General features: G+C 37.8%; 1 protein-coding gene across 1 annotated transcript in view; it reads left to right on the top strand.

The window, feature by feature from the left end:
* The window catches only part of EIF3H (eukaryotic translation initiation factor 3 subunit H), a 96,806-nt gene extending 93,181 nt beyond the window's left edge, over positions 1 to 3,625 (top strand). Inside the window, exons 7-8 of the mRNA XM_020965433.2 lie at positions 1,654 to 1,786; positions 3,339 to 3,625. Of these exons, the coding sequence (XP_020821092.1) occupies positions 1,654 to 1,786; positions 3,339 to 3,436 (231 nt within the window). The 3' untranslated portion in view covers positions 3,437 to 3,625. The remainder of the gene's footprint in view (positions 1 to 1,653; positions 1,787 to 3,338) is intronic.
* Positions 3,626 to 20,158: the final 16,533 nt, after the last annotated feature.

Here is a 20,158-nt window from a genome sequence, read left to right as displayed (position 1 = left end):
AGGCCCCACCAAATATATTTACTTACTTACTTATTTTGGTGGGGCCTTAGAAACTTGGAAACAAAGTAGATTGAGTGGGGACTTTCTAAACAAATTGTGGTACATAAATAAAATAAATATTAATGTGCCTTAGGAAACAGTGGACGTAATAAATACATAGAATGTAGAATATGTAGACAGATTTACGTGAACTGATACAAAGTGAAGGAAGAAGACTCAGGAAAACAGTATACTCAATGATTTGAACCACCACAATCAATTAAAACTGAATAGTACAAAATTAGAAAGAACAAGCTTGGTCCTAAAGAAGAAATATAAAATTGAACAGGCAATTCTCATTCAATGGGCATCTATCTACTTTGTTTCCAAGTTTCCAAGGCCCCACCAATATATATATATTTTTGGTAGGGCCTTTTTTGGCCAATGGCCTTGTTGGGTTATAGGCCTAGAAGTAGACTCTCTGGGTCAAAGGGTATAGTCTCATTCTACATAATGTATTGTTAAATGTTAAAAATGTATTACCCTGCTGGGACCCTCATTACAAGTGAATGTGAATTTAGGCTGTTTCTTGAAACAGCCTACATTATCCATCACTGGACCCTTTCTCTAGGCCTAGTGGCCAATTTGGCAGATGCTTCCAGAGCTTGGAGCTTTTGAGAACACAGATCATCTGTACACTTCAGTGGATGATTTTATTCCTTGAGCAGTATCAAAGATTGTTGAAATGGCTCCAGATTTTATGAATTGACAATAAGCTGGTATTTAAAAGACTGTTATAATTTCTCTCCTTGATTGTTTTAAGTAATCTTCATTCTTTCAGAACTTGTTTTCTGGCTTGTGATTAGGCTATTCTTGCATATTCTTCTTGAGTCATCATAAAATCATAGACAACAATATATTCAAAGAACTTCAAGAGGTCTAGTTACCTGGTTCAGGCAAATATAAGTTCACCCAGGATAAATGGTTTTCTATCCGATTCCTTTGGGTCTTTGGGAATAGTCATAACCTGTCAGGTAATTCTTAAGGACTGAACTTGTCAGGCATTTTTTCCCTTTTTAAATAGGAAGCATATTTGCCCCATTTCAGTATCAAGCCTCTTGTCTCTTTGTTAAAAAATCTGATTGTATTTTATACAAAAATTACTACATAATATGGTAATTGAGGGTTTTTTCCTCCGTTTTTCATTTTGGGCATAAATTTTTCTGCCTTTTCCAGCCAGTCATAACTCAGCCTCTTTATGACCGGAATGGTCTTAGAGAATGTAGTCTAACACAAATACATGTCCTTTTGACCCAATGCTATTACTGTCTTTTTCTATTAAAATGATATAGTTTTTATGCTGTACTTTATACTGACAAAATTCTTTGAAATAATTTTCAGCTGTTCAGGACACCTGTCAGGTGAAGGGATATTTTTCTTCATGTTTTTACAATTTTACCAGGGTCATGTAGTCAGTATACAACTAGGATTAGAATTGAAAGCCTTAAAATGATTAAGAAAGTGGGGGAGGGAATGTGGTAGGTTATTGGGGGGGGGTAATCCAGAGCCTTTCCAGAATCATTGCCTATTGCATAAATCATGGAGATAATTTTTTTCTCAAGCTAGTGACTAATCTGACTGATAATGCAAACATGGTTTTCCTCTCACTTCCAGTATCAGCAGCGCCGTCAGCAGGAGAATCTACAGCGCCAGAGCAGAGGAGAACCTCCCCTCCCTGAAGAGGACATGTCTAAACTCTTCAAACCTCCTCAGCCACCTGCTAGGATGGATTCACTCCTTATTGCAGGTATTATCTCTTTCCTGGTGTCAACATTTTGCAGTTCCTCACTTCTATTGATAGAAAATAGAAGAAAAGGAAAATGGGGAAAGGAAAAAAAAACATAAATTGGTTGAGGAGGAATGAAAAATAATTAAAAAGGATATGTGGTAATGAATTACCTTCCAATGTACTAATGCTTTAACCCTGGATTAATAATAGTTTAATTGGTCTTTTTAAAAATAATAATAAATCAAATGTATTCCTTTTTCTGGAGTCCCACAATTCTTTTAAGGTGAAATGGTTTTATTTTAGCTGTACATATCTATCCTTTCAATAATGCTTTCTCAGAATACATCTAAACTTAAAACATTTTAAATAAGGCATCATTGCATTTTTAGATTCTTTACAATTTCGTGGTTTTATGTGAGGCCTTTCTCAAATTTAGCAAGAAAACAATTACACTCTAATAAGAAACATGTTTATATTCTCTTTCGTTTTAAACATGTGGCAATAAGTACCATTCTCTTAATGTGGACTTAAATTTGGGCTAAAGAATATAATTCTTGACTGATTTGCCTAAACTCTTTCAACCTTTAAATAATGGGATATAATCTTGATCTGTTAATATTATTAATGTAAAATAAATCATGGTTTTTACTTTATTATAATGAATTCATAAAAATGTGATTAGCATGTGGTTTGAGTCAGTATATCTTTTGTCTGTGGGAAATTCATAATGCCCACAGAAAGTGCTTTCAGAGTTTCCATTCAAATGACATAGCACTGTATTTTGTAGTGAGTAAAAAATGCAAATGTCATAAAATAATCTTGTATATAATAGCTCACAAATTGAATATAAGTCTCATAAATTGATTACCATGTGGTTTAGATACAAATAGTGTTTCTAGTGAATTCTAGAAATAAAAATAAACTATGGGATTATATACTTAAGAAAGACTGAAATTTTTGTCATGTGGTCATTATATTTATGTGAAGTCTTACTAAGTCAGTTCTTGGACCAAAATGGGCAAGTGCCATTTGTCCATTCAGCTTAGAATGGTCCCAGCCGTATTCCTGAATAGTCAGCAAACTTTGATTGATGATACTAAAGTTTACTTGTTGTTAACAACTTTCTTAGCAGTATTTTCCCTTTCCTTTGGTAACACTATATAGTAGAAGTATTTTGACTAAAATTTGAATTTGTTTTTAAAAGAACTCTTATGTTTAGCCTTCATGTCAGGAACAACAATTAGAGTTGTAAAAAAGTAGAATGATCTACTTTTAGAAGTGTCATGAACTTTCTTCTTGGAGGTTTTCAAGCAGAAGCTAGGTAGTTGAATGTGTGATCTTGGGGATTCTTTTAGTGTATTAGTTGAACTATCTGGTTGCCAGGGTCCTTTCCAACTCTCAAATTCTGTGACTAATATTCTTCTTTTGTACCATTAAAAAAATAGAATATTTTGTTATAAGCATCATAATTGATGAAAATGGTTCTTTCATTCTAATTTTTTTATTGTGGTAGGTGTTTACTTCCTTCACTTCATATAGCTCATGGCACTTTTATTTCCTTCATTGATAGGCCAAATTAACACTTACTGCCAAAACATCAAAGAGTTCACTGCACAGAACTTGGGCAAACTCTTCATGGCTCAGGCTCTCCAAGAATACAACAACTAGAAAGAGGAAACCCGTGACTTCTGGTTTGTTTCCAGATAAGGTGCTGATACTTACTCTGAGATCACCTGCGGACAGCTCTTCCAAGAGATAGAATTTTCTTAATGAAAATGACAGTACTCATTTGATATAATTGACTCACTTTGGCAGTAAAATTGTTCGTATGAAAAAATAAAATTTGTTTTTAATATTCTTGCTGTTTCCTGATTTGGTCCTTAGTCTGATCTGCAACTGAATTGCTTCTTGTGCCTAACATGCATACAGAAAACACTGGATAGAGTTTCCCCGGATCTCTGGCCTCATACCCTGAGTTCACATCTTAATTTCAAAGCACTTCATTTTAGTCACAACGCTTCAACTTTGTTAGCCCCAAACCTGATCATGGAACACTTCCCACAATGTTACAGGCTTTGGATTAAAAGGCTTGTCCTGTAATTCATGGTGAGGCTCCCCAACCCCAAATCTCCTAACCCCCAAAACAGACCCCATAATTCTAATTCAGTGAACCTTAAGGTTGTTGGTTGGTCAACAAGGAAAGCTCATGGAATTACATACCACTGTGTCCTTACAGGAATTTCAAGAGCTCACAGATAGTGAAATAAATGTTCAGTGCTGTATTTTTTGAACTTTTGGGGATAGTGGACTTGGAATTGTTATGTGGTGCTTGACTGATAGGCACCCTGACATATTAACCCCAAAATGAAGGTAGTGATAGTAATTTTGCCAAACTTTTACATGTGGCATTAAATCTTTTTTTCCTTTTAAGGTCAGACTATCATTGATTGGAAATTAGCCTGTAGGCTATACTATACTCAGAAACCTGTAATAGTAAATGTGTACCTTTCTAGTGAAAGATTTCAATGGTTTTGAATAACAAAGGTTTATTACAGGATCATAGATCTACCAGAAGAGAAAGAGTCCTTAGAGGTTTTCTAGTCCAAAGCCTATCATTGTGTTGATGTGGAAACTGGGCTGAAGTCACACAAAGTAGAATTGGTAGATTTGGCCATTCTTTTAGACTCCAAGCATTCTTTACATTGTACTTTATCTATAAAAACTATAAAGATGAAATCTCAAAACAGTGTCTATTATAAACATTTTCTTGTATTCAAAATTGAAGTGACTGGTACTCTAAAGACAGTTTTAGTAATACATGCCATTGGTTTATCTACAGATATTTTCAGTTTCTTCAGGTCAAAATCAAAACGAAAAGAAAAACCTTAAAAGTAAAATACTAATTCTAATAAAGCATTTTATCCAAAGTTTATAAAAATGAGAATAACAGGGTAAGACTAGTATGTTAAACTAGGGAGATGCATAAGTCTGAGGAAAACCCCTTGATAATTACTTAAACAAAAGGGTAGAACATGTTTGGCATTGTATTGCAACTTTTTATTGCCTAGATAAGGCTTATAAAAAGAGATAAAATGTTAAACTAGAGTATTTTGTTTTGTTTGTTTTTGGTGGGGCAATCCGGTTAAGCAACTTGCCCAGAGTCACACAGCTAGTGTCAAATATCTGAGGCTGGAGTTGAATTCAGGTCCTTCTGACTCCAGTGCTGGTACTCTATCCATTGTGCCACCTAGCTGCCCCCTAAATTAGATTTTTACATAAGAATATTTCAGGGATTCTTTGAAACACTTCAGCACTGCTTAAAATATCTGTCACAACAAAGTTGGTATAAACTGATCACTGTTCTTTTCATTGAGAGCTTTGAAACCAGGATGTAGTTGCCAAATTTTAGTTGAATATTGAAGCATGGAATAAACATTGAACTTTTGCATTCAGATATTTATTTATTTCGCTTAAAATTCTATTTTCTCCCTTTCCCTTTGTTGGAAAAAAAAGAAAAAAATGCTTGTAATATACATAGTTAAACAAAACAAAATATTACATTATCAGTGGCCCCAAAAAAATGTCTCATTAGGGGTCCTCTGCCAGAATCTATCACCTCTGAGAAAAATTTTCTTATTAATAACAAATTTTATATATGGGACCCAAAGATCTTTTTGATTATTAATAACAATTAGTAGTAGTTAGAATTTTTTTTTTCTATTTTTACTTTTTCATCCAAAGCCCAGTCTGTGGAGGGCTAGGCTGATCAATTGAGACATTCTCTTCAATCTTGGGTGGGACCCCACCCAACTGGGAGAGTTAATTTCTGATTAAAGGGTAAAGAGAATCTAATCTAGATGAATTCTGGCCCATTGGTTCTACAACTTAAGTGGTCTGAGTGGAGGTGGATCCCTTTGTCCAGATTGCTGGAGGCAGCTGAGTCTCATCAAGCCACATCCTGCCTGAGGAGCTAAAGAGTTTTTGCCAACCTCTCATTAATTGTTAACCAATCAGAGTTGATTTTCACCCCCAGGAACACCCCCTTTTTCCAAAGGTTTTTCCAAACATTCAACGACCTCCATGTGCAGTCTTTGGTTACACCAGAGAGACCACTGACCAACAATGTATTGATTAATTGCTAGCCTAATCAATAAATTTAATTCTCTCAGGATTTTCATTTTTCTCCTCTCTCTGTTATATAAAGCATATTTTCACCTGGAATCCTAGTTGGCCATTGTATTGCTCAGATTTATATTTTTTAATTTAACAAAAATATATAACAAATATGCATACTCAAAGCAATTTACCACATTAGCCATTTTTTAAAAAAATATATTCCACTTCAGAATTCTATTACCATTCTGCCATCATTGTTCTTCTGGAATAATGGTTAGTTTGCTACTACAAAAAGATCTGCTATAAATATTTTTGTGCATATGGATTTCTTTTCCTCTTTGGTCCCTGGGTTATTCTTTTTAGTGTCATAACTGGGTCAAAGATAGGAACAATTTAGTAATTCGCTTTTCCAAAATGACTGGACCAATTTACAGGTTTACTAATAGTGCATGTTAATGCCTGTTTCCCAGAGGTCCTCCAACATTTGTCAGTTTTTTTGGTCAACTTTACCAATCTGGTGGTACCAATCTGGTGGTGTACTTTACAAAATGTAAAGTAATCTCAGAGCTGCTTTAGTTTACATTTTCTTAATTATTAGTGGTTTAGAACCTTTTTTTTGTTATGGCTATTGATAGATTGGATTTCCCTTAAAGTGTCTTGGTACCATGCTTTTTCATAAGCCCATTTTAGTTTTGACTTTTGAATCACACTGGCATTAGTTCTTTGGTACAGGGAGCATAATTCCCCTGGGGAGTGGGGGGGGACTTTTGATTTGGTAAAGCTTGAATTTAATGTATAATAGTCCAGCCCTTTTCTATGTAACAACATATGTTTGTGTCTGACTCCATTTTTTTTAGCTTTACTCCATGCTAGAATTTTTATGCTTCCTTCATTCTGTACTGCACATGAATATTTTGAAATTCACCGGGCCATCTGAAGAGAGAGGATGTCCATATAACTACTGGAGAAAATTTGCAATTGTGGGGAAGAAAGAGGAATCAGTGGCTAAAAAAAAAATGTGTTTTTAGATAGAATGGGAGAGTATGGAGTAGGTGTTTGCAATAAAATAGGAATGTACTGACTCACACCAGTTGGTAACTTCACTGTCCAGCAAGGATCGAAGGACTACATCCTAAAGGGAATTAAGGTCATCTAGAACAATCTGCTCAATTTGTGGGTAAGAAAATAGTTCCAAATAGATTAAGGGACTTTCCCAAAGGTCATACAAGTAGCAACCATTAGAGAAGAGACTCAACTCAGAAAGCCCTGAGCCAGGGCTTTCTCCATCCGACCCAACTGACTTAGGTTGTTTAGAGCAGTGAGAATGTGTCGAAATTGTGTTCCAAACTGGTGGGTAAATGGCATTATATGAATAACTTAAGGAGATAAGCACTTTCCTAGCTGGCGTCTGCATGTGGAAGAAGTCAAAAGTTGCAAACAAAACTTCTCCAGAACACTCTAGGAAGGACTTAGTCATGTGTTGTGTTGCCTTAATTAACGATGAGAGAAAATTGTCCCAAATAAATGTTCTGTCTTCCCTTCTTGTTCCCTCTCCCCCTTCATTGATCAGGCATTGGACTCTTTGTGACCCCATTTGGGGTTTTCTTGACAAAGATAGTGGAGTGGTTTGCCATTTCCTTCTCCAGCTCCTTTACAGACAGGGAAAGTGAGGCAAACAGGATTATGTGACTTGCCCAAGTTCACACAGCTAGGAAGTAAGTGTTCAAGGCTTCCTGACTCCAGGCCCAGCACTCTATCCACTGTGCCACAGCATCTTTGTTTAAGGAACTACAAGGAGACCAGTGTCACCATACTGTAAGTGGAGTGGAGTAAGGAGGATTGGAAAGGTAGGAAGGGGCCAGGTTATGAATTTTATGTGTGATCTTGGAGGTAATAGGAAGTCACTGGAAATTATTGAGTAGGTAGGTAGGTGTACCATGGACAGGTCTGCACTTTAGGAATGTCAGTTTGACAACTGAGTGGAGGATGGACTGGAGTGGGGAAAGATGAGGTAAAGAGACCGACCTCCTAGCTGTTGTAATAAGTCAGCCATCAGGATGATGACAGTCATTATAGTGTTGCCCGTTTTTGAGGAAAGTGGGAGGCATATAGGACCAATATGGGAAGGTAGAGTTGATAGGAATTAGCAACAGATTGGCTATGGTGGGTGAGAGAGAGTGAGGAGTTAAGGATAACACCAAGTTTTGAGCCTAGATGATGGAGGGTGCCTATGGAAGTTAGGAAGGTTGGAAGCTTTTGGGCAAAAGACAATGAGTTTGGTTTTGGACATGCTGAATTTTTTTTTTATTCTTTTTTTTTACATGTGCAATTAGTAAAAGAGTTCCATATTAGTGGCTTTGTACAGGAAGACTCAAAAGAAAAAGAAAGTGAAAAATAGCATGCTTCAGTCTATATTGTCAATGTCAGTTCTTTCTCTAGAGTCAGATAATATGCTTCATCATTAGTCCTTTGGGATTGTCTTGGATCAATAGCTATGTCATTCACAGTTCTTCATCAAACAACTTCTGTTCCTGTGTACAATGTTCTCCTCGTTCTGTTTACTTCACTAGGCACCAGTTCATATTAAGTCTTTCCAGGTTTTTCAGAAATTATCCTGCTTGTCATTTCTTATAGCACAGGAATATTCCATTACAGTCATAAACCACAGCTTGTTTAGCCATTCCCCAGTTGATAGGCATCCCTTTGATTTCCAGTTCCTAGCTGTGACAAGAAGAACTGTTATAAATATTTTTGTACAAATAGGTCCTCTTCCGTTTTTTGGGTGTCTTTTGGATACAGGCCTAGCAGTGCTTTTGCTAGATCAAAGGCTATGCGTATGTACAGTTTTATGGCCCTTTGGGCATAGTTCCTAATTGTTCTCCAGAATGGTTGGATCAGTTCACAACTCTACCAATGATGCGTTAGGTTCCCAGTTTTCCCACATCCCCTCCAACATCCAGTATTTTCCTTATTTATCATATTAGCCACTCTGATAGGTGTGAGGTGGTACCTCAGAGTTGTTTTAATTTGCATTTCTCTAATCAATAATGATTTAGAGCATTTTTTCACATGACCATAGATAGCTTTACTTTCTTGGACATGTTAAATTTAAGATGCCCTAATGCATTATAAACTCCTCAGGTGCAGAGACTTTTCCATTTTGTATCACTTGTGCTATGTATTATGTACTTAGCACATAAAGTACATAATATTTATTGAATAGAACTCTTCTTTTAAAACTTGATTTCAAGTATTAAATTGCCTTAATAAGTATGATTAATGTCTGTTATTGATTTTAGAGTCTTTATACCTCCAGCTCATCATTCTGACTCTTAAATTACCATTGTTAGGACTATTGATCATGATAGAGGTTGGGTTGCCTCTGTAGTGACCCCAGGATGTACTGCTTGAAGGAAATGTTTTGAGCAGTTATCTCTCATGATCTTTGCCCCTTTCAACTAAACAAGCAAAACACAGAAAAAATAATTTCAGTCAACTGAGTTTTTACACTGATGGAAATTAAAGAGCATTAAAAATGAGGTATTGGCACAGATTTCCGGGTTTCCTTTACTCTGTAACTGAAAAAATAAAAAGCCTAATTTTTTGTACTTCACAGAAAGAAAGAGATTGCTTTTTTAAAGACAATAGTTTCTCAATTGCACTTTAACAAAATAAAATAAGATGACCTGTACTTAAATGATCCTATAATCCTAAGTAGGTTCATTTTTATAGTTGAATTAATCACAATAGTAAAACACTTGGGCAGCTAGGTGGCACAATGGATAGAGAGTTGGGCCTAGACTCATCTTCCTGAATTCAAATCTGGCTTCAGACACTTAGAAGCTGGGTGACCCTGGGCAAATCACATAACCCCATTTGCCTCAGTTTCCTCAGCTGTAAAATGAGTTGGAGAAGGAAATGGCAAACCACTCCAGCATCTCTGCCAAGAAAACCCACAAGGGGTCACAAGGAGTCAGATATGATGAAAAAATTACTGAACAGCAAGAAAAACACTTTCATTAACCCCAAGGTTTTCAACAATTAGAAGGGAGGAAGTAAATTCAGGTATCACTCAGATATTAAGAAATTTTTTTTTCCATTGGTCCTTTTCCAGGGTATGTATTTCTCTAGCATTTTCTTCCCACCCACCTCCATGGACATGAGCAAGGAAGTTTTGTTTAGTTTTTAGCAGTGTTGACTCCTGGCCAATAAATGGTTCTTGATTTCTCTTCTGAGCCCTGTGACCTCTAGCATTGATTTCTTGTTCTCTGTAAGTTGGTTTTTAATTCTGACCCCATGGGTAATTTTCCTCCCCACCTTTGTCTTGTTTTTTGCCTTTTACTTTTTCTTTTCTAATTGATTCTTCAATTTCCATATTTGCCCTTTGTGTTAAGAGGGTTTTATTTTCATAAGTGAATCCTTCTAAGTTGACTGACTAGACAGTTACATGTCCCAGTAACCTCTTGAGTGACATCACAGTAGTGACATCTGTTTTTCTCTTTGATTCCAGTAACTCCTGTTGTAGGTTAATGAAGACTTCCATGTATGTTATGGGAAAATTAAACCTGTAATGAGATGAAAGGAGAAAGTGCAGCTGATAATTTCAGCTTCAGGCTGATAATATGGCGGCAGAAATACACTATCAATAGGTAGTGGTCCAAAGAAAGGCCATGTACTTATATCACAGACAAGTAACTGGTTCAAGTTTAATGAGTGATTATGTAATGTTTTGGTTGACATTCTCTGTGTACTACTTCCCCTGCCAAAGGTGACATCTGTCATGGAAAGCCTGAGCAAAATATTTAGAGAAGAAAGGAATTGGATTGGTTGTATCCTTGTCTTCCATAAAAGAACATATGCCCACACTTGAGGGCAATTAGTGATTGCAAAAGTGGAATGGTTTGGTTTGGGACACATGCATATAGTCACATGGCTTTTAAAGGAGTACTTAGAACAGTGTCTTTAGAAGGGTGGTTTGGACCAATGGGGAAAGTACAGATCCAAGAGGTTAATTAGGTGGATTAAGAAGGGTAAACATTTTGCAAAAAAGCTCATCAGTTCATTTAAATTAAGAGCTTGAAGGGAATTTAGAGGTCATCTACTCCAACCTGATCATTTTATGGATGAGGAAATTGAGGCTGAGGTGGCCAAATGACATGCCCCAAGGGGATCCCAGCCAATCATTAGCATGACCAGGACTAGAACCCCGAGGTCTTACAACCCTACCATTCTGCTTCTCAAAATACTTATGGCTGCACCAGGGTTCTTTAACTGACCTACATGCAAGGAGCCTTTGTTCTTCAGTGAAGCCCCTTAGAGCCAGTGTCTGTTTTCAGACAACTGGAGTACAGAGGTGTTATGTGACTCACTCAAGATGGAACAGGAAATCAGTGGCAGATCCCAGCTCCCTTGAGCCTCCCTGCAGTTTTGGCTGGCCTTGTTGGAAGGTGGATGGAAGGGGTCAGCTATATTGCCTTCGGATGGAAGGTAGAGGGTTCTGGGATTGTAAGCAGGTGGTGGTGGTAGTGGTGATGGTTGATGATTCTAAGCTCGGCCTGAGTCTGAAACATTTCAAGCAGACCAAATTACATTAAACTTTTTCAACAGTGAAACATTTCTTTGAAAATGCAGATGTCAGTTTTATTAAAGTGTAAACTAGCATTGGAAAGCTCTTAGGAGTGATTTTTAGAGCTCTTGAAAGTAAACTTTTTTTTGGAGGCGGGGAGAGAAACATTTATATAAGTATATAAGTGTGTGTATGTGTTTATTTATGTGTATGAAAACTCAGTCAACTCATCTCATCCTTCAATTTGGCCTTTCAAATTTATGCCTATGCGGAGTCAGTTCACTCATTTCTATGGAAATAGGAGAGACTAAAACAATTTATAAAGAACAGAAAATTTTGCACTTCTTATGTTCTAACCATTCTATTCCTGTTTCTAAGAACCCACAAACTTACAGAAATTCAGGACCCTTTCTGGGGGCTGGGAGTGGAATGGGAAAGGGGTTATTTTACATTTTGATGAAGCAAGCCCTGATGTGGCAAATCACTGATGACACTCTCCCTAGAGCTGCAGATATTTTATGATCAGGCCTTTGCCAGAATGAGCAAGAATCATTTGGGGGGCTCCATTTAGAAGTTATTAGAGGCCGCTGATGCAAATCATAGCTGTATCCCGAGTGTCTGCAGTATCAGCATTACTTTTCAGTTAAAGCACACTTCAAAGTAAAGATTTACCAACCCTGTGTTGGTAACTCCAAGCATTTTCTTTGCCATTAGCCTCGGCTACTGTGACTCCTTCCTGCTTTTCCTTCAACTTAAAAAAAAAAATTTAAGTATGTTTATAATGTAACAGTAACAGCAGTATTGTTTTAAGAATGACTTTGAGTGAATAAGTTATTTTGACTATTGGGTATTATAAATGCCCAAATTAACTATAAAAGACATATGAAGGAAGATGCTATCTACATCCAGAGAAAGAACTAATTAACAGAAGTATGTATAAAATGATTTTACATATTATATGTGTGTGTGTGTGTATATATATATACACACACATATATGTACATATATTTGTGTCTAATGGTAACCATCTCTAAGGTGAGGGGGTAGGGAAGGGAAAAAAGGGCAAAAAAGGAATTTACATGATAATATTTGAAAGGAATAGCAAGTGGTGCATGGTAGATTTGCAGTTTCATGTACAATCATCTTTTTTATTATACTTGGTTTGGAAATGCTTGTTTTATTCCATAAATTAAAAGTAATTTTTTTTAAAAGAGCATGCTTATATAGCCTTTAAAGGCTTACAAAATGTTTTAATATGCTTTGTCTCACACTAATTCTGTGAGGTAAGTGCTATTGTTGACCTTCTTTTTCACAAATGAGAAAGCCCAGGCTCATACAGGTTAGGTGATTCACCCAGGGTCACACAGCTAGTAAGTATCTGAGTCAGAATTTGAACCCTGTCTTCTTGGCTTTGGGCACAACTTTTTAGACTACACATTACACTGTCTCTCAAAAAGTGCTAAAAAGGATAAAGACAAACAATGCTGAAAGATTTAAGAGCTTTGATCAGGCAATGACCAACGACAGTTCCAAAGGACTTGTGATGGAACACGCCACCCTGCTGACGAGATGGGCTCCGGGTACAGATGGAGGCATGGGTTTTTTTCTTTTTTTTGGACGTTGCTAATGTAGGAATTTGTTTTACTTGACTATCCATGTTTGTTACAATGGTTTTGTTTTTCTTTTTTCTTTTTTCAATTGGAGTGGGAGGTACAAAGAAAGTATGAGAAAATAGATTTTTGTTCATTGAAAAAAAATTTTTTTAAGCACTGAAAAGGTTCCTGCTGAGCGATGAAAAGAATCATTCCTGTCTTTAATCTGTTCCTGTTAGTGGATATGAAAAGAGTGAGCTGTTATCAACCACTAGCTTTTGTCCTGTTCCAAATTGTGATTCACCCGTATTTCCACCCAGATTTTCAGCTGTATATCTAGGTTTATATCAAAGCAGGGCCTTTGTTTTGCTTATGTTTGTTTGACTGGACAGATTGTTGTTGACATAATTCATCATGCACTGAGTAGTGACAAATGCTTTTGCACCGGTAAGGATGACAAACTTGACTATGCAGAAATTTGGTACCAGGGCAGTAAATTAGCCACATTATTTCTGAATTCATGCATGTATATGAATGTGTATATAAATACTTGACATGCACATATATTCTTATTTATATATAAACACATATATAGCTGGATTTGAGTATGTACATACATACATACATATACATATGCACGTGCTGCACATACATATGTGTATGTATTTATGTTCATGTTGAAATCCATCCAATGGAAGGCAGAAGAATGGTAAAAGTCAGTCTGCTGGCCCCACCCTTAACCTTTTTCTGGTTAGGGTCAGGGAGTTGGAGGTGGGAAGAAAGGAAAGCTGAAAAAATTAGAATGTGTGCTGTTTTTCCAGCAAAAATACAATTATGAAGTACAAGACTCATAATTCATAATATGAAAAGAATGTTGGCACTGAAAAAAGTCACTCTTAACATTCTGTCTCCGTCTAGATTTTCAATCTACTGATCAATCCCAATTTTGTTTGGGGTGATATCCCTGAAACATGACACATTAAGTCTTTTTGAGTGAATATTTTTTCCGTGTTTGAACACTGTAATATAGGGTTACACCAAAGCAAGCAATATTTTCAACGTTCGATGAAGTGATTTCATCTTGAGTGCCTTAATAAAACTGGCCGGGAGAATTTCACTTCAGCAAGCTGCCAAACAGCGCTGCCCTGAGAGGCCCATTCAGAGACAGCAACCACGGCAGGCTCCTCTGACTGCATTAGGGGTTTACATACCCGCATACATTGCGACAATTGAAAACAAGTCATTGGAAGATTTAACAGAACAGTTCGTGTCTCCATCGCAGCTGATATTTCTGCCCCTCCTCTCGACTTTGTTGTCAATGTTTTCTGAAATATGAGTTTTAAAAAAGCATATAGAGATTTAGATTTAATTTGGTACAGCTTGCATTTAAAACTCTGGGAAAATGAGAAGTAATTGGAAGATAACACTAGCAGCTGCCTAGCCAGTTGTTTCAAAATATGGCAATAAAATATTAAACTCAGAACTTGCTATTTTTGTGCATGGATGTCTGTCACTGGTTATGATAGATTTCCAACCTCCATATCAAGTTATTTTTTTTATAGGGTATGGGGCAGGAGGAAGAGGACGGAAGCACCTTTATGATAAGTTGTAGATTTTTATTGCTTTTCCAAAAAATCTAGTAACATAGTAGGGCTCTCTTGCAGTAAACTTAATTCGCTGTGCGTATACACACACACACACACACACAAAATCCTTATTTTTAAAATTCTAAACATGTATTGCACTGTCTGAATATAAATGGACTCACATGAAAAGGCAACCCCATCTTTAGGTTACCATTCTTGGTAGAAAGGCCCACGATGATTCTGCATATGAATGCAGAGAATACTTGCTCTTGGGGGAGAAGCAACAGAATTGTTGAGATATGGAGTGTATTTTTAAAAAATGAATAAGGATTGTTTTGGTTTTAAACACATTGGTCCACATTGATATATAACTTCCCATAAATAGAATTGTCCAATTTTAGCTGCTCAATCTAGTTTAATCAACACCAGAGCTATAACTATGAATCTCGACACCGAGGGCAGTGGCATAAAATCAACTTTGTAATTTCTGATATGAAAAAAATGCAAGAAATACCAAAATGGGAAGGGTACTTAATTACAACAGCAGCATCTACTCTGCTAAAGGGATAGTGTCAATTTTTTAACATACATTTACATTTTGTGCCCTGGGAACAAGGCCCCAGTTGCCTGACCTTAGTTAAAGCTTGTGGGAAATGAAATTTTACTTACCAAAGGAGTCCTTTGCAAATAATATTTGCAAAATAACATTTGTGTGGTTCTGGGCAAGTTACTTGGTCTTTCAGTGTCGCAGTGAACTCTCTAAGGGTATCAAGTGCTCAACAGGTGCGTCGTATATCTACATTGATTAAAGGAGGTTTTTTTTTCTTTTTCTGAGAATTCTCTATATTAATGAAGTCACCAAAAAAAGGAGCCTTTTGACTTTGGTATAATGTTTCTTAGATTGGGGATGGCTAGGAGTTTTGGGGGAGATTTCAGTGGGGGTACAGGCAATGGCCCTGCCAAGTTGTCTGGAGAGAATGGAGAATGGTTAAACCTGCAAGATGAGCTTCAGGAAGGCAACAAATTTGTTCATTGATCGTTGGTTAAATACTAGGCACAAGGCATTGTGTGGAATATGTAAAGGGCACAGTATGATAATGAAGTTGGTGCTGTACTAGTCTAATTAATATGTAGAGGGAGGTAGCGTAGGGTAATGGAAGGAACTCCCTGGTAACAACATCCTAATCTAAAGAAATTTAGGTTATGACTCCTGCCTGGCTCTTAACTTGGCAATTAGCCAGTCCCCCAGTCTACTCGACTTCCATGACCTGTTCCTTGACTCCACTTTAGTTAAAGACTTGGATGATTATCCTGCCCATCCTCTACAAGTGTTCCATTTCCATGTTCAAGAATTCAAAAACCAATGTGTTTTGTAATCTTTTATCTTATCTCTTTATGTCTTTCTACTCTTAAATTTTTTTTTTTTGGTCCTTAATGTGACCTCCAGTCCCCTTACCCCTCAGTACTTTCTGAGGCATAACTCTGCTCCCTTCCGACACTTGTTTTTTTGTTAGTTGTTTTAGTCATGTGTGATTCTCTGTAATTCCGTTTGGGGTTTTCTTGGCAAAGATCAACTGGAGTGGTTTTCCATTATTTTCTCCAGCTCATTTTACAGATGAGGAAACTGAGGCAAACCAGATTAAGTGATTGTCCGGGGTCACAGAGCGAGTAAGTGGCAGAGGCCAGATTTGAACTCAGGGAACTCCAGGCCCAGCACTCTATCCACCGAGCCGCATGGCTGCCCTCTCTTAAACTTGACCCTTCATTAAGCTACTTCAACTCTATAATCTGTTTTTCAGTCACTTGATACCACGCTCTCTCGTGGCTCATTCCCTGACAAAACGCAACCCTGGTTACTTCCACCATTGGACTTTTGCTCTTGCTCATGTACTGCTGAACAGAGCTGGAGGACATCATGAAGCTGAGTCCATTATAATTTATGTTATCTCAACTGTGCCCTCACCGCACCAGGACAGTCCTTCTATTCCATCCTAGTTGGTTCTTCATCCCATTTGCCAGAGAAACTGTTCTAGACCTTCTAGGTTCTCCTTAAGCCTCCGTGTAGCCCCCTTTCTTGCCCCCTTAGCATAATGCCTGGCACATTTTTGTTGTTGTTTAGTCATTTTAGTCATGACCCCATTTGGGGTTTTCTTGAGTGGTTTGCCATTTCCTTTTCCAGTTCATTTTACAGATGAGGAAACTGAGGCAAATAGGGTTGAGTGACTTGTCCAGGATCATATAGCTAGCAAGTGTCTGAGGCCAGATTCAAACTCAGAAGATGAGTCTTCCTGACTTAAGGCCTGTCACTCTATCCTCTGTGCCACCAAGCTGTCCACCTGGCACATAGTAAGCACTTAATAAATGCTTATTGGTAGATTGATTAATTCTACAGTCAGTTCTGCTATAACTGTTGTTTTGAAAATGCACATTTCTTCTGACGCAGTTGAGATGTTAAGGAACAATTAGAGCATAACTTGAATTTTGGGTTTGCTATTACATGATTTCATCCACAAGAAACAGCTGTGATGAAGAAAATTTCACTACCTCATAATGACTAATAAGCTGCAACCCTTTTGGTACCCACTTCTACAACCAAACTTCAGGTTTTTTTTCAAGGTGGAGTGCCATATTTATTGTATAGCTTCGGGCACAGTAAGAACTGTGGTTAGAGGAGAGCTGATCTGTACCCACATATTCAGTCCTTCCCCCCACCTTCAGTCATGGTTGTAGCCTAAGCTCTGCCCCTTCTCCCCACTTGCACCAGCTGAGACCATCCTCTCTTTAGCCTGTGACCGTGAGTTTTCCAGCCGGGTCTGAGGGACCCAGGGAGAAGCCAGGAGTCAGCCTGAGGCCATTAGTGCAGCCACTGTTTCTTCTAGTATTTATGTATTTCTTAACCATTTAGCATGTGATTGAGGTTACGTAAGAAATGAGGCAAAGAATGGCTTCTTTTACCTCGTCAAAAAAAAAAGAAAAAATCAGTCTGGTAGGGGAAGACCCTCAGGGTTTCTGGCCAAAACAGAAAGGATTGCTATTTACATTTACTCTGAGAGATGGGGCCCAAACAATAACCCTGTGGGCTTGGGTTGGGACCTATGTTGACCATCAATGAGAACCAGAGTCATTTTGAGTTTAAGGCATGGTCCTTAAGAAAGAAATCTAGCCTGTAAACCCCAGGATATCTTGAGAGGTTTCAGCAACAAATTCATATTCCTTTGGTCAGAGCCCTGAGCCCTGGGAAAGACCTTAGCTTAAAAAGGCCATGGTCTCCCACTGCACCCAGGTCATCTCCAGTTGTCCTCATTTATATCTTGCCACTTGACCCAGAGGGCTCTGGAGGCAAAGTGAGGTACAGCCCGCCTTCACTTAAATCCAATTGTCTTGCAAGTCATGGCATCACCTTCCTGTTGTCATGGGCCTCTTCGAGAATGAAGGACAAACAACACCACCAACATAATTAGGTTCCTGTCTTTTCTTTTAATGTGTCACTGATGAAGTTTTTGAGTGTTGTGCTTCTGTCTCCATTATTCCCATAGGCCCTGTGGTTTTTACTGAATGATTTTGCAAAGTGTGGTGATTTTTAGGAACCTATGTCTCATAGCAGAACTGACTGTAATTCCCCAAGGCCTCGGTGTACTCATAGGTCAAATAGGTTAGTCTTGCTTGTGCTGCCAAACTCAGACCATCATGAACATGGAATGAAGTGATAGATGATGGGTACACTTTGAAAAGTCATTTGTACTTTTCAAACAGAAAATAGCATCGTACAGAAACCATTTTTCAAACTGTGTTTTTGGGATCCGGTTATAGGCAGTTTTTAATAACAGTTATTTTCTTGGCTGAGCTAAAACCTAGTTTGAGCCATTAGGAACCTCTCAGCACATGGTAGTTGGTCATTCATCTATAGAAAACTTGCTGGTGAGTAGAATAGGAAGGGAGCAAGTAGGGAACGGGAGAGGGGTTAATAGGACCCAGAGCTGAAAGGGACCTTAGAGATCACCAGCTCTAACGTTCTTAATCCATTTTGTTTCCCAGGCCCTTTCTCCAGGCTGGTGAAGTCTATGGAGCCCTTTTCAAAATGTTTTGAAACGCGTAAAATAAAATGCATAGCATTTCAAGGAAAACCATTATCTTGAAATGCATTTATCAAAATATTTTTAAAAATTTTCATTCTCCAGATTAAGTGCAAACTCCTCACTTTACAGATGAGGAATCTGAAACCCAGAGAAGGTAAATGACTTGTCCAGGATCACATGGTATTAAGTAATAAAGCCTGGACTTGCATTATAGTTCTCTGATTATAAATCCAATACTTTTCCCACTAAACCATGTGCTTCTCTATAAGAATCCCATGAAAGGAGAATCTGGCTGGGGTTCGGTTTAGTATTTTAGAGTTTGCTCCAGTCCTTTGTCCAAGAATACTGCATTATTTTTATACAGCGTACAGCTTCTGTAGCCGCAGCTGTTTCCTGCACCTGGTTAATTTAGCCATGAGTGGCCACCACTCATTAAGTCTTCCTGAATCTCAAAACTGCATTTTATAGATGGGGAAACTGAGGGACTTACACTGACTATGGAATTGGCTTAGATTACAACTAACCAGTCACACAGCTAATTGGAGCCAAAAGTCTCAGTGAGGTCTCTATCCAGTGGATTGCCCCACCCTCAGGAACCACTGAGACTGGGGAGACCTCCCCAATTTATTAATTAAATTAATTAATTGCTTAATTAATTAAATCTTCCAAAACATGTGGGAGCCTCCAGATCTTTCTGGGAAAGAAACACAGTTTTCATGGAGGGGAGACTGGAATCAAGAACCCAGGTGCTGTTTCAGAGTAAAGGAATTTGGGGGATATCAGGGGAAAAAAAGAGCCAGCAGCCTTGGGTGCCGAAAAGAGGGAGCAAGGAGAGCTTACTATGAAAGCTATAACAATCTAGCCTCTGCTTGCTTTCTTCTATATGATGGTTAGTTGCCTGTTCAATTTTGTCAGTATTACCTACTTGTCAATCAAATGGATTTCATATGTTGCATTATCCTAGAACCCATCTTTTTCTTATCTGAACAATTGGGATATATTTTCCAGCTTTTTTTTTTTTAAATTTACTAAGCCCATCCAGAATTTGACACCCTTCTGAATTCAGGACCAAAGATGGCTTTTCGTTAGGAGAAATCAGTGAGGAATTTCCCCTTACCTTTTCTTCAGAAACGTTGTCTGACTGAAAGATGGTACCCTCCACCAGGGGCTTAGGGCCAAAGGTTCAGTAACACTGAGATTCAAAATAAACAAACTCAGATATTCATCCCCCTTTTCAAGCTGTGCCTTTCTTTCCCCTCCAGCCCCTCCCTTCCCATCAGGCAAAAGCCTCATTAAACAAATAAGCTTTGCGTCGGACCTACCTCACACACCAGAGTAATTTAAGTATTGATAGAGAGAAGACAGAATCACGAAGATGCCTGTGGGTCAAATCTCCAGCAGCCAAAAAGGATACTGAGAAAAGTCCCTGTTACTTTTCAGACAAGCAGGGGCAT

The sequence above is a fragment of the Phascolarctos cinereus genome, unplaced genomic scaffold (genome assembly GCF_003287225.1).
Source record: "Phascolarctos cinereus isolate Bilbo 61053 unplaced genomic scaffold, phaCin_HiC Scaffold_4;HRSCAF=312, whole genome shotgun sequence".
In the NCBI taxonomy this organism is placed as follows: Eukaryota; Metazoa; Chordata; class Mammalia; order Diprotodontia; family Phascolarctidae; genus Phascolarctos; species Phascolarctos cinereus.
Note: the sequence above shows the minus strand (reverse complement) of the source record. Positions and strands in the feature narration are given on the sequence as shown.